This window comes from Pogona vitticeps, chromosome 6 (assembly GCF_051106095.1).
Source record: "Pogona vitticeps strain Pit_001003342236 chromosome 6, PviZW2.1, whole genome shotgun sequence".
In the NCBI taxonomy this organism is placed as follows: Eukaryota; Metazoa; Chordata; class Lepidosauria; order Squamata; family Agamidae; genus Pogona; species Pogona vitticeps.
In genome coordinates, this window is record NC_135788.1 from 107,934,010 (window position 1) to 107,948,374 (window position 14,365).

Consider the following 14,365-nt stretch of genomic DNA (forward strand, 5'->3'; position numbering starts at 1 on the left):
GCGGCTGTGGAATCAGAAGAAGAGAGTTTGATTCCCCTCTGGGCCTCCTGCAAATAGAGCGAGCCTGTGTGGCTTTGAACAAGCTGCACAGTCCCAGAGCACCTCCAGGCGTCTCAGTTTGGAAAACCCTTAAAATGGCTGCCATAAATCAGAATTGACTTGCTGGCACATTGTTATAAACACAGAGGAGAGCAAATACCAGTTCTCCTGTTCCCTACCATCTGCACAGCACAAGAAATAATATCAGTCTTCACTTGCATAGACGGTTGCTCCCGAGGATCAGAAAGATCTAGCAGAGCGAAGTCCAGCTTGGTTTGGAGCGGATTGCTTCCTCTTTCCTCAGCCCTTCCCTGAGGGCCTTTAAACTGGGTTGAAACATAAGGCATGGGGGGCCATGCTTTGCAAAAGCTTCCATTAGTGATGTGTGGAGCCCTACTGTTATTCTGAGTTAGGACAGACCCACTGAATCAACGGGATATATGTATGCAAGTGTTGACTTACCCATTCAACAACTCATTCAGTGGGTCTACACCAGTCTGGATTACCTTGGATTTAGGCCAAGAGCTAAATTTCACCACCTCCCAGGTTTGGGGAGTTTTAGAGGCAAGATGAAACAGGGCGTTGCCCTCACCATGAGCTGGGTTAGTGATCACTTTATGCAGCCAGATCTGATTGGTGTGGTGGCATCGTGGTGTGGTCATGATCCCTCTGTACTGTGGACATTTCCAGGAAAGAGAAATTCTCCTTAAAAATGGCACTGAAGCAACAGCCAGGAGGAGAAACAAAAGTCGCAACAAACAAACTGAACATATCAGTGGTGCTAAAGGATGTATCTGGCCAGCTTAAGATGGTTTTCGGCTTCACCCACACCCACAAGGCTTTCGGATGAAAATTCACTTGTGGTTTGGTGGCTAAAGGAATAAGATACCCATTCTAGGAGAAAAAAATACCGGGCCGGGCTGCAATAACATGAAAAGCCCTTTCTACCCCCTTGTGGAAGATCTCTCTTAGGGGGTGACTACCTTGGCAATTACTGCAGGAAATACTCCAAAACTGGGATGGTCAAATTCACATTATTTTCCACTGACTGCATGACGCACAAGTCAATGCGAATCAGCACAGAGTTTCTCTCGCAATGGATTAGCCACTCTTCAACCTGACAGAGAGGCTTGTCATCCCACCTTCTGCCAGGAGTAGCTACTGTAATACACGTGAGCAATGGAGCAATAGAAATGGATTGTGGAAATCATGGCAGCAGCAGAATCGTGAGTGGTCGGTCTGGCCCCAGGGGGCTGTATCCTCCTTACGTGCACCTGTGGTGCAGGTAATACGAATACCCCCATCTCTAATGGTTATCCTAGCACTAAGACAGTTAGGGGACCAAAAAAATAGAAGAGAGAAAAATCAGCACTGACAGCGAGGAAGGAGGCATCACTCAACCTTGTTTCTAGCTTGTTATGGTAGCTGTACTCTAAGCATGCCTCTCACAAATCTGGATGGCCAGAACAGAATCACCTTAATCAGCTGGAAACAAGGCTGAAGTACCAATTTCCTCCCCTCTCTGCTGACTCTGGTGTGTGTGAAGCAAACTGACCCAGAGAAACCTAACTTCCCAGTGCAACTTAACAACAGATCCATTTGCATTTTTCCACTGTATAGTTGCACCTTAGTATAAGAACACCTGTATCTTTAATGTAAAAGACAGACTGAGTGACAGATGGATATATCAAACTATTCTACACTTGCCTTGTAGATTCTGATAATGGTGCCAAGAATTTTTGTGCGTGCTAAAATTGGGTTCTAACATTTCATCTCTCTCAGGGTCCTTTCAAATCTAGTCTGCTTTAGCAAAAACAAGAGTCTAGTTCTAAATGGAATTTCCTCACAGGGATAACAAGCTGTCACTATGCATTTTCCAAGTTTCTTTTATAGGAATTGAAATCACAGGGACTGATAATGCATTCAAGGATGGAAGGTCTTTGTGCAGGCTGATTTCCACAGTGACTGCTTCTCAGGGGGTCCATCTGCAAAAAAGAAGAAAAACTCAAGGGAGCATCAATGCTTGACTGTGTTAGCATTTCCCTTATGACCTGGCACATTGTAGTTGGTATGAGATCAAGCTCTTTCTTTCTTCATTCATATCAGAGCATTGCACAAGATCAAGCTGTGCGTCATGAACCTCTTGGCTGGAATCTCTGCCTGCATCATGAACTCCCAGGGTAGATTTTTTTCCTCTCAAGTGGAGATCCTCCATCTGAAATATGGGGAAAAATAAAACTTGCCTTATAGTAGTGGTTGCCAGTCTTGGGTCCTTGGATATTCTTGAACTAAAACTCCCAGAAACCTTCACCATTAGCTGTGCTGGCCAGGATTTCTGGGAGTTCTAGTCCAAGAACATCTGGGGACCCAAGGCTGAAAACCACCACCTTATAGGATAGCTGTAAGGGTTGCAACTGGATAATGTACTCATGGAAGAGGTAAATAAATCACGTTACATATCCTCATCACAGAATTTTGTTTGTTGTACATTTTAAGTGAATTGAGTTGATGCACCTCAGACTAATGCGCAGATCAGAGCATAGTTATCATCTGAATGCTATACTTTCCCAAATTCTACAGTACCATTGTGGTCTTTAAAACTGCATAAGAAAATGTATATCTTATAGAAAGCTGCATATAAAATGTGTATTTTGGGGATAGTTCTGTGTGAAAATAAATGAACGTTGTGTATTTCCATTGTTTGTAGAACAATGTCAGAATTGGCCCTTGCACAACTGGGGCTTATCTGAGCATCTCCAGCATCCAATAATCTTTGGATGCTGGTCCAAAACAGCTGATACCCAAATGAATGGGTCTTTAAGGTATGACATGTTGCCTCTTTGTTTAAGACAGCTTTCCCCAAACTGATTTCCCCTCCTCAAAATATGTCAGACAACAAACCCCATCAATGACAGCCTGACAAACCTGGATAGCAACAAGCTGGGAACAGCGATTTTTTAAATATCTAAGTGCTCCATACTGATGTCTCTGCTTCTTGATTTTATTGCAATAAAACTTCTCTCTCATTAAAATGGTAATAATTTCCTGTGATTAAGTCTGGGCAAGTAGCAGACAATGTCCCCATCTTTTGTGTCTGTTCAACTTCAGCTCCTTTGTTAGTGGAGCCTTCCAAGTTAGCTCTGTAAGGTTTTTTAAATGTTGGATTTTGTACCACAACGCTCATGCTCTTTCTCTTTCTCTTTTAAAAGATCTCTTAGAAACCATTGGTTCCCAGGATGTAGCCATTTCCCCACCTCACCCTGGATGGTGCCCTTTTGATGTTGCTGACAACCACCACCATCAGCCCCATCCAGAATGGACAGTAGGGGGTAGGTTTAAAGAAGTTGTAGTCAAAATCACCTTGATTTGGGGAAGAAAGCTTGGCCCTGTATATCCAGGCAATGCATTTGAACAGTGCTTCCACCTCCTCTGTAAATCATGTGCTGGTTTTGGGGTGAGTGGGGTTGAAATTAAAAAAATTGTGATTGACTATACAGAAAGAGAAAGAATATACAAGCCTATAGAGGAAAGGATAGCATGCCAAAATAGTGCAACATTTTTGTTCACATGTTCATGCTGCACTGATGATATTTTAAAAAGCTACAGTTGACAATTGTTGACCTATGTCATCATTGTCCTTGTCATCATTATCATCATATGCTGTCAAGTCAGTTCTGACTCACGGCAACCCTTCTTAGGGGTTTCTAGGTAGGGAGTACTTGGAAGTGGTTTACCATTCCTTTTTTCTGTGCAGCTTGCCCAAGGCCACACCAGCTGGGTCTCTACTTGCAGGAGGCACAGTGGGGAATCAAACTCCCAACCTCGGGCTCTGCAGCTGGATGCCGCCCTAAACCACTGAGCTATCCAGCCAGTCTCATGTTACATACACCTACTGAGAAGGAAGTCCCATAGATTTCAGTGGACCTTACTCTTACTGACTGATCTTATTTATAGGTCACCTTTCAACCCCATAGGAGACTTAAGGTGGTTCACAGCAGGTAAATGGCTAGAGTACTGAAGCAGAATTCTTTCAACAAAAGCTGCAGATGGAAGGAAGAGAAGCTAGAATGGAGTGGGGAATCATTTGAACCTCAGTTCCCAGAAGCCAGACGTCATGACCAGCGTTAAGGAATTACAAGCATGGCCATTCCAAACCTCTGTGTTCCCCCACCCCCCGGTTTGGAATAATCCTCAAGGGACATGACCTCCTTCCTAGTGGCAGACTTGCACAAAGCTGCAAGCCCCTGAACACAATCAAAACATCTCCTTTCATTCATGCACCCCCAAGGGGATTGCTCTCACCTCAGACTTTCAGGCCTGCCCTGCTGTAGAGGTCTCAAATTTCTTCTTACGCCCTTCCATGCCGCTCAGAGCATCAATGTTCTTCCGCCAATCACCCACCTCCCGATTCTCCTGCAAGAGGAGGACAGATCAGCTGAGATGGGTAGGCGATGTTAGGTAAAGCAACTGTTGTCATGTGTTGGAGTTTTTACCACCTCCCATGCTACCTCTAGTAGGTGTGGCTGGGAGGGACCTTTCTGGGCTGGGATGACTGTCAATCTATCCACCACTAACCAATAAGTTCCCACCTGCCTCTGAATTCAAAGAGAGCCCCGCCTCTCTGCTTAGTGGCCCTTTTACTTCTCCTGAATCTGTTGGAAGCAGTCAGTGAGTCTGTTGAAGTCTGCTATTGAAAGCAGTCATGTTCATCAGTTTGCTGTTGGATCTGTTCAACTGTAAGTAGCAAAAGCTTTTATTCTCTCTCCTATTAATATCTCAGAGTGAGTTATTAAGATTGTAAGTGCCATTTAGTGAGAAAAGGGGGCTGTCTACTCTGGGGAGCTTCAAACTATCCTGCTTTGTGAATTCCTGCACTTCTATATTTAACCCAGGGAGGGTGCAGTGTGCTGGGCAGCTGGCCCACTAGCCTTAAGCTACCCTGCTCTTTTCAGAGTAAAGGTGGGCACTGCCTCATTGCCAGCGTTGAAGAATTATTCAGCTGCTAGGCCAGTCAGCTGCTGCATGCGGAGTAGGATGGACCACCTGCATATTCTCAGCTTCTGGAGATAAAACATCTTGGATTCACGGTGTCTCCGTGCCACCCATGCTTCCCCCTAGAGCCTTGTGCCATTGGAGCAATGATGGGGGATCTGTATTCTTACACCTTTCATTCCTCTCACCCTCGAGCAGTGCTTCCCAACTTTAGGTTCCCAGATGTTCTTGGACTGTCACTCCCAGAAATCTTGGCCAGCACAGCTAGTGGTGAAGGCTTCTGGGAGTTTTAGTCCAAGAACATCTGGGGACCCAAAGTTGGGAACCACTGCCCTGGAGACCATGGAGTTCCACCAAATAGAGAACCATCTCCTCCTCCTTCTCCGTTCCCTTCCCTCTTTTCCTTCCCTGCCCATAGTCTGCCTGCTTATTCAGCCTCACCTTCTCTGTATCGTCCTTCTTGACCTGTTTCAGATTGGCCCGTAGATCCATGGAGACCTTGTGCTTGGAGCCCAAAAGGGCCTGCATCATGGCATCAGCCGAGAGACGGACACGGCGGAGCGTCGGGCGCTTAAATTTGCCCCTCAGGTCAAAGATCTTCTGGTTTAAATCCTCGATCTGTAGCAAGAAGAGAGGGAGCCTGTTCACATTTAAGAGCTAGAGAAGAAAGGCTGCTGCAGGGAGTGAAGAAACATCACCTTTCTTGAACTCAGCCTGTGTTTTCCAAGCTCTGCTCCAGATGTTTTTGACTCTAGTTTCCCTCAGCCAGTAGAGCAGGATGATGGAATAATATTTTATCTATAAGGCCACGGATCCCCACCGGCTCTGTAGGATGAAGGATTCTTATAGTCCAAAATCATCGTCATCATCATCATCATTGAGGTTTGCCTAATGAAGATGTCAACACAAGAGTCTCTGCAACTGGAAAGGGTATTTTGGGTTCTGAAATGGAAACTGAGACTGAAGACTTGTTCCAATGTGGTTTACAGCTTTATGGACTGGTTTTTCTGTTGTCTAACTCCCTTTCAAAAGCGGGCTCCTATTTCTGGTGCTGGAAAGGAGTATGAACAGAGAGAAAAATCGGCAAGGCAATACACAGAGGACAGAGAAGATGCGAGAGGTTTCAGCAGCCTTTCACTCTCCCGTATTCTCCTTTAATGAAGAAAACAAGTGGACCGACTATAAGGTACAGATACCTGCCCCTAGAGGAGGGAATGCCTTGAGTGCTGATCACATGTGATTGTCACAACAGCCCCTTTTGCAAATTAATAATAATAGCTATGTGCCATCAGGACAATTCTGACGTATGGCAACCCTTTCCGGGGTTTTCTAGGTAGAGAATACTTGGATGTGGTTTACGATTGCCTGTTCATTGGCTTTTATTTATTTATTTATTTATTTATTTATTTATTTATTTATTTATTTATTTATTTATTCATTCATTCATTCATTCATTCATTCATTCATTCATTCATTCACTCATGCATTTATTTATTTATTTATTTATTTATTTAATGCTTCGTTTTCAGGCTTCAGATACTTCTCAGAGCCAAGAGACTGCTTCAGTCACTTCTCATGAATTAATGGGACGGGTGTCTGAAATCTTGTTGCCCTTTCTGTCTTCACTGGAGTAAAGTGGATCCGATTGTGCCCTTACAGGGATGCCAAGGGTCAAAAGCAGTCGAACTCTGACACCTACTGGCTGTCCATAGTATTGTCCATTTTCCACAAATGACACAGGTTGTTTTTTTTGCCCATTGTTTCCTTTGATCCTTGTTATGCTCCCTTTAAACTTAAACTTCCCAGGCACAGTTTTTTTTTTAAAAAAAATCTACATTTCTTGCAAGTGTAGCATCAGTGTAGTATGTATTTTATTCTCCCTGATTTTATCTACACAACAGCCCTGTGAGACAGGATAACCTCCTGAAATATTTTGCCTCATTGTCTATGTATCATTAGTGCCTTCTCTCTCTCTCTCTCTCTCTCTCCCACATCTATAATGCAAATGCCAAACTGAAAAAGCTGAATCATTTCAAGGATGCCTGGTTCTCTTCTGCCTTCTCTTTCCCAAAGGGAGACCAGCCCTCACGCCAAGCCCTGCTTCACACGAATGGATCCCGGCCTCACCTCATTGATGCTCTTGTTGACTCTGGCCTCTGTGTCATAGCGTTCCTCATCCACCTTGTCAATTTTTCTGTGGAGCTCCCGGCACAACTCCTGTCAGAGGGGAACAGGGCAAGAAGACACAAGTTGAGCAAAGCTTAAGCTGAGCCAGGATTCACACTCAGAACGAACAGTAAAGGAAGACCCTGCTCAGAGAACAGTCACAAATAATGATGATCGTAGGACCACATAGCAAGAACGGACCCTAAGAGTCGCTGAGTCAAAGCTCTGTCAGGGAGGCACACTAGGAAATTGAATTCCCCACCTTGGCTTTGCTGGGGAATCACTCAGTCTAGCCAAACTCACCTGGATAAGAGAAGAAAACAGCCTCCATGTCTGTATCTCCTCTGTCTCTGTACAGGATTTTCCACAGGAAGAACAAAGACAGAATCATAGGACCATAGAAGACTAGGGCTGGAAGGGGCCACAGGAGTCATCAGGACTAGCCCCCTGGCGAAGCAGGAAACACCCAATCTAAAGCATCCCTGGCTGGTGGCCATCCAGCCTCTGTTTAAACACCACCCGTATTGTGGAATCTGTTGCTCTAAGAGGCAGCTCATTCCATTCTTGAATAGCTTGCACCATTACAAAGTTCTTCCTAATGTTGAGTCACAATCACTTTTCCCATAATTGAAATCTGTAACTTTGGGTCTTGCTCTCTGGAGCTGCAGAAGACAAGGTTACTGCTCTATCCTCCACATGACAGCCCTCCGTCTCCAAAGACAGCTTTACAAGATTACAGTAAAACAGCTCTTTTGACTGCTCCTTGTCAGATTTGGTATCCAGACCCTTTATCATCCTGGCCACCCTCCTCTGGATGCGTTCCATCTTGTTGATATCCTGCTTCCTAAACTGTGGAGTCCAGAAGTGGGCACAGGATTCCTGGTAAGTTCTGACAAATGCAGAACACAGTAGTCCTATTACTTCCCTTGAACTGGACACTACAGTATGATGATACAGCTAAATATCAAATAGTTTTTTTTTCTAGTTGGGCTCCAGGCAATCTACCCCGTGGATAGGGGACGCATCTTTGCATAACCTACTAATTTGCACCTATTGGCATGGGCTGGAACTCATCCTTAGGGTAACCCCATCAGTAGTATTATACTACTCCCATCCTTCTGCCATCCACACACACAGACCCCAGTTACCTGCAGCTCTGTGAGACCAAGGCCTGCCAGTTCTAATGGGGTGCAGTGCTCTGTAAGATATCGTTCTTTCTCTCGGGCATGCTCTTCTTCCTCTTTTTCCATTTCCTGTTTTGCCACCTGGAGCATCATTGACTGGGGTAAAGAGAAGAGACACATAGTTATATCAGAGCACTTTAAGTTTACAGTAGGACCCCCGTATCCATGAGGGATCGTTTCCAATACCCCCCTGGATGCTGAAAAATGTGTATCATAGCAAATGCTAATATAACAGTGAACACTAAACACAGCATGGTCTCTGGTTCCCTCTAGTGGCCAGTTCTGGTAACTTCATCATTAGAAATATATGTTTATGGGATTTTTCTTTTAGTATTTCTAATATTTTGAGACAATGGATAAGTGAATCAGCAGATACTTATCTTGTAGATAAGGGGGTCCTACTGTACTTAATTTCATTCATTCCTACAACACTACGAATATGCCATTGCTGAAGTGATCGTTGTAAAACTTGCCTCTTGCACCAACTATTGTGTGTTCTCACTACTCCAAACTCTCAATATATTTCCCTATGTACCCCCTTTCTTTCCACCACTTACTTTGTCTCTGGCCTGCTTCTCTGCCCCTTCCACCTCTCTGAAATCTTGCCCACTGTGCCATTGCTACCCCCTACTTCATCCTGGCACGGCTCCTTGCCCATTCCAATCTCCGGCAGATCCATTTCCCCATCTCACCTTGAGTTGTAGTTTCCGAGAAGCTGATATCTTGGATTTTCTCTGTGGCGGAATAAAAGAAAATGGGTGGGTTTAGTACAGGAGATCGGATCCTTAACCGAGCTTCTTAAAGCCACAAGAATAATCGCTCTTTCAAATAAAGCAAAGCGCAGAAGGCCTTCGCAGGGAAAGTCCACTCTTACCTCAAGGCAGACAGTTCAACAGACAAGGAAGAAAGGATCAATATGCCCTGCATTTGGTCTGCCCTCATCTGAGTCATTTCAATGTGACTTTGTGCACTTCTATTCCATTTTTCCCATTTCCCATCAACACAGCTTGAAAAGAGTCAGGAAAAGAGATGGGCACAAACCGGTCCGTAAAGGTGGCAGCACAGACGCTGCTCCCCCCCTGCCCTGCCTCCTCAGCTGATCAGGCCCAGCTTGCTTGCAAGGTAATCTCCCAGTCACAAGCAAGAGCACAGACGTCTCTGCCTCACCTTTTTGTCTGAATAGGAAAGGAGTCCAGAGGGTGCGCAGAGAAGCCAGAGCTGTTGCCGGGATTATTTTTATTTATTTATTTATTTATTTGATTTTTACCCCGCCCCTCTAGACCATGTCTACTCGGGGCGGCTTACAAAATAAAACAGAACAGTATAAAAATATATAAAATCATAAAATTCCAATTCCAATTTCAATTTAAAACAATTAATTTAAAGAGAGGATTACCAAGATGGAATAGCAAAGAAAAGAAAAAAGGAGAAAGACTTAATTGACTGGAGGGAAGGACTGCTTGAATAACCAAGTTTTTGACTGGCTTTTAAAAACACCCAGCGAGGGTGCCAGCCGAATTTCTGTTGGAAGGGTGTTCCACAGCCAAGGAGCCACCACCAAGAAGGCCCGGTTTCTTGTTTTTTCCTTCCAGGCCTCTCTCGGCGTCAGACCCCTCAGCTGCCCCTGCTGGCTATGTCGGGTGATTCGGGTACATCTGGGTGGGAGAAGACAGTCTGCCAAATATTGAGGTCCCAAACCATTTAGGGCTTTATAAGTGATCATTAGCACTTTGAAGTCAACGCAGAAACGGATGGGCAACCAGTGCAAAGCAGCCAGTGTGGGGGAGATATGTTGGTGTTTTCTCACCCCACTAAGGAGCCTGGCTGCCGCATTCTGGGCCATCTAAAGTTTCCGCGTCAGCCTCAAAGGTAGCCCCACGTAGAGTGCGTTACAATGGTCTAATCTCGAGATTACGAGCGCATGGACTAGAGTAGTGAGGGCCCCCCCGACTAGAAGATCAGTTGAGGAGGGCCGCTTTTACAAAGGGGGACAAACCAGTTCATGTCAATCTCTAGCCAGGAACTTACCTTATCATGAGGCTCAACAGCATATGCTCGATAATTAGCAGAAGACTTTCGGCGGAGGGGACGGGCAGCTGCAGGAGGAGGAGGGGGTGGAGGAGCAGGCTTGGGTGGCGGTGGTTCTTGTTTTGTCTCTACTACAGTTTCTTCATTTTCCTCTTCCACATATTCCTCTTCTTCCTCCTCCTCATACTGAGGAAGTAAAAGCTGCATCAATTTCATTCTGCTCACTGTCACATGGTCTTTTTAAAAATGCCATAAGGAACATATGGTGAGATAACTTTAATACATATTGGGGGAGGGGTGTTGCCTTTAAATTTTCTTGATTTTTACTCACCTTTTATTGGACCACTAAAAATAAAACAAACAGCAAGCTTTCATGGATAAAAATCCACTTCCTCAGGCTCTAAGCATGCCCTTTTCACAGATGGTGTAAATTATGGAGCAATATGATGAAGATAATTTAAACCTTCTACTGATAGCTTATATCAGGGTTGAACGGCTTCTGGTTCTCCAGATGATGGGCTAAAACCTCCTTCTGCCCTAGCTGGCATAATGAAGGGCCAGAAATTGAGTAGCATCTGGAGATCACAAGTTGGTTTAAAATTTTTGGAAGGTGGGCATTTTAAACCTTTGGTCAAATCAGGACTTCATTTATGCCAGACCTCTGTATTTTATGCTCATTATGTAATATAGTCACTAGACAACAATAGAGCTAATGCTTTGAAACTGAAAACAGGTATTGCCTAGAATTGTTCTAATGAGTTTTTGTGAGGAAAGAGGCAATGATGAGGTGTCTTCTAATCCAGTGGTTTTCAGCTTTGTGCCCCCAGATGTTGTTGGTCTAGCTAGGGTTATGGGAATTGCAATACAACAGCACCTGAGATGGTTAGCCACCATTGCTCTTATCTAAGCTTTCCATGACAACATCTCCATTTCAAATCTGATTTTAGTGTTAGGGTTAAAAGAACATTACATTCCAACCTGAGCTGATACTGGTGATCTCCTGCAAATCCATTTTCCAAGGAGCCAGCCTCCAAGATGTAGCAGAAAAGCTCTTGCAAAGTTTATCTTGACAGTTAAAGTTACAATTTAGTAGTTAGGGGAGATAAAAAAAACCTGACAGACACATTGACCATGTCTGAAGAGATCACTATTGTGGGTTGTCAGCTGTTTATAGAGACTGAATACTCACAGTTGCTTAACAAGGATGGACTTTACTAATTTTTTATAGCAATTATTTTATAATGTGTTTTACCATCTTACTTACTGTGCATTTAGTACTTGTGGAGGAAAAGGCTATGGATTGTAAATCATGACAGCTCATGCTGAAACCAAGGGTACAATCAGATGGGCTCTTTCTGAGAGGGCTGATATGAGCTAGGTAGGGTCACTTGGTGTCAGGTGGAAACGTGATATGCCATTTGATGCAATCCTTGTATCCAAATGGTATATCAAAGCAAATGCCCTTATTTGGTCTGGCTGTCCTGGAATTCGCAATATTGTGAAGTGTCTTAATAAGAGAGCCACTTCAGGATACTGGCAAATTGAATACCTCCTCGGTAGATAGACAGAGGAAGTTAAAAAATTTTTTTAAACAAATAAAAATAAAAATAACTAAATTTCATTGCTTCATCTTAAAAGACTGGCCAAGAAACTGCCTACAGCCAAGTCCATGTATTCGGCTGTGGCCAGTTTCTTGACTGGCCCTTTAATTTCACTTCTTCTGCCCCCACTGCAGAGAAGCAAAGAAGAAATGTTCAATTTGCTGATACGCTGAACTCGCTTGGTTATTAAGCCACTTCACAATATCAGAAATTCCAACTGGATTGAGCCTTGGCAACTGATGGGCTTGAATTTGGTCTGTTCCCAGCAATCACACATGCTGGAAACAAACAAAATTAGAGCGAGCCTATCCTCACTAAAAAGCAGAAGCCTCTGACAGGGGATTAGAAAGGTGTGTGCACAAACACTCCAGGGATGATTTGGTTTGCTCCAGCAATTATGTCATCTGATTGCCAGGAAAAGAAACAAACCAAACCATCCCCACAGTGGAACCGAACAGCAGGCTAAATGTCCCTCGGATTGCACCCTAATCTGCTAGTCTTAATGGCACGGTGAGACTCTTGTGTTTGTTCTCTCTCTCTCTCTCTCTCTTGTTTGTTATACATTCTGAAAACCAGAGTTATGTTAGTGAATTCCTTCTCTCTGAAGGAAAAGAAAAAGACAGACGGACATAATTTTCTTCAGTCTTGAAGATGCTCCTTTTTGGCACTTACAGTGACTTCTTCCCTGTGAAAGATAAACAGAGGCAGATCAGTCAGAAAGAACAGGAAAACAATCCTCTTAGACTTAACCAACCTTTCTCTCAGCTGGCCTTTTAAAGTTAAAAACAAGTTTTGTCATCTTTACAGCCCCAAGTAAAAGTAGGATTACTCCCTATTTAAGAAACCTTTGCTTTCTCTAGGTTCCCTCAATGCTGGTACACTTTTCCTTCCTGTGCATATGGAAGGTTCTGGATTATAGTCTTGATGTTTCTTTTGTAGGCATTGCTCACAAAGAATCCAAATATCCCACTGAAAACTGCATACCAACCCCCTTCCATTGATAATAATAATAATAAAAAGAGTAAAATTACTCACTGTTCTGTCATTTTGAGAAGTCACACCCCACGTACACTGGAGAAAAAGAGAAACCATTAGATGTACTGTATTCCTTTATACATTTTCTGCACCATTTCACTTTTCCACAAGGGGGCAAAAGTTCACTTCTAGCTTTTCCCCTCAGGACCCTCCACGAGGCAGTTTTCTCCCTCAGGACACTGAGAGCACATCTAGACAGGCATTTGTCCTGCTGTTTCGTGCACCTCTGGGGTCAACTGGTCTGGTCTTTCTTCCACCGTCCGCACGATGAGAGGGTCAATTTGCCCCAAGCTGCCCCCAGGGCACCCCAACTTGCACCTTTTTTGAGCCCCTCAGGGGCCTCTACTTTTTTTGACACCAATTGGTGCTCAGTCCATTCTCAGCACATGTGGTTGCTGGGAATGGACTAAAATCGAGCCTTGAGGCTGTCAAAACTGCCAAGGCTCCTTATGCTGTCAATTTCCAACAGCGGGAAGTGGTTTAATAAGCAAGATGCTTTAGGATTTCTGCAGATGGAAATCTTAAGAAAGCAAAGGAAGACATTTTGGTTCTACACACACACACACACACACACACACACACACACACACACACACACACACACACACACACACACTTTCCCCCCTCCTCTTTTTTTTTAATGGGAGGTGTGTCTGTTGCTTGCAAAGGAGAGGAAGAAAAGGCAAACACACAGCTGGAAAGTCAAGTGCAAACAAAGAGGTGTGCATGGATCCACAGCAGTCTCCTTTATTTTCTACACACAGAGAGAGAGAGAGATCCTGTTGATGAGGTCTCTTGTTTGGCTGTACACACACCTCTCCTTTTTAATCTGTTTTGTGCTCTCTAAGCAATCCCCATCTCTTCTTCTCTCTCTCTCTTTTTCTGTGTGTGTTCAATGCAAGGTGCAAAGTGTGTGTGTGTGTGTGTGTGTGTGTGTGTGTGTGTGTGTGTGTGTGTGTGTGTGTGTGTGTGTGTGTAAAATCCTTTTTTTCTTCACTGGTGAGTTTCATGTGTGTGTGTGATTGCATGCACCTCTTCTCTACCCATCCTACTCTTTTCTCCTTCCTTCTCTACCTCCTCCAAATTTCCCATAACCAAAGGGGAGCGTAAAGGACAGACAGGTGTCCGTCTGCTTTTGGAGGGTGATTGGCAGCTTTTCTCCCCTTGGACCCCCCCACAGGTAGTTTGTCTCTCCCTCTTTCTCCGCCTTTGCTGCCTGCCCTTCCCTGCCACACTGCACCCTCCCCCACTTCCTTTCTGTCAGACTCTGGCTTTGCACAAACTTGCTGCTTCAGGATACTGGAAATAGGGTTGCTTGAG

The 14,365-nt window shown here is 44.3% G+C and overlaps 1 protein-coding gene across 2 annotated transcripts; it reads right to left on the bottom strand.

The window, feature by feature from the left end:
- Positions 1 to 1,909: 1,909 nt before the first annotated feature.
- On the bottom strand, positions 1,910 to 13,447 carry TNNI3 (troponin I3, cardiac type). Of its 2 annotated transcripts, none has more exons than XM_072976706.2 (9): positions 13,046 to 13,447; positions 12,683 to 12,695; positions 10,410 to 10,595; positions 9,074 to 9,115; positions 8,346 to 8,477; positions 7,159 to 7,248; positions 5,473 to 5,649; positions 4,342 to 4,452; positions 1,910 to 2,024 (listed from the first exon to the last, which is right to left on the bottom strand). In XM_072976706.2, exons 1-8 carry the CDS (start codon positions 13,054 to 13,056, stop codon positions 4,351 to 4,353), a joined length of 753 nt encoding a protein of 250 aa, XP_072832807.1. In that variant the 5' UTR covers positions 13,057 to 13,447; the 3' UTR covers positions 1,910 to 2,024; positions 4,342 to 4,350. The 2 variants fall into 2 exon arrangements, with proteins under 2 accessions (XP_072832807.1, XP_078233148.1); XM_078377022.1 differs by having other exon boundaries at positions 11,388 to 12,695; positions 13,046 to 13,081.
- Between the last annotated feature and the right edge of the window lie 918 nt (positions 13,448 to 14,365).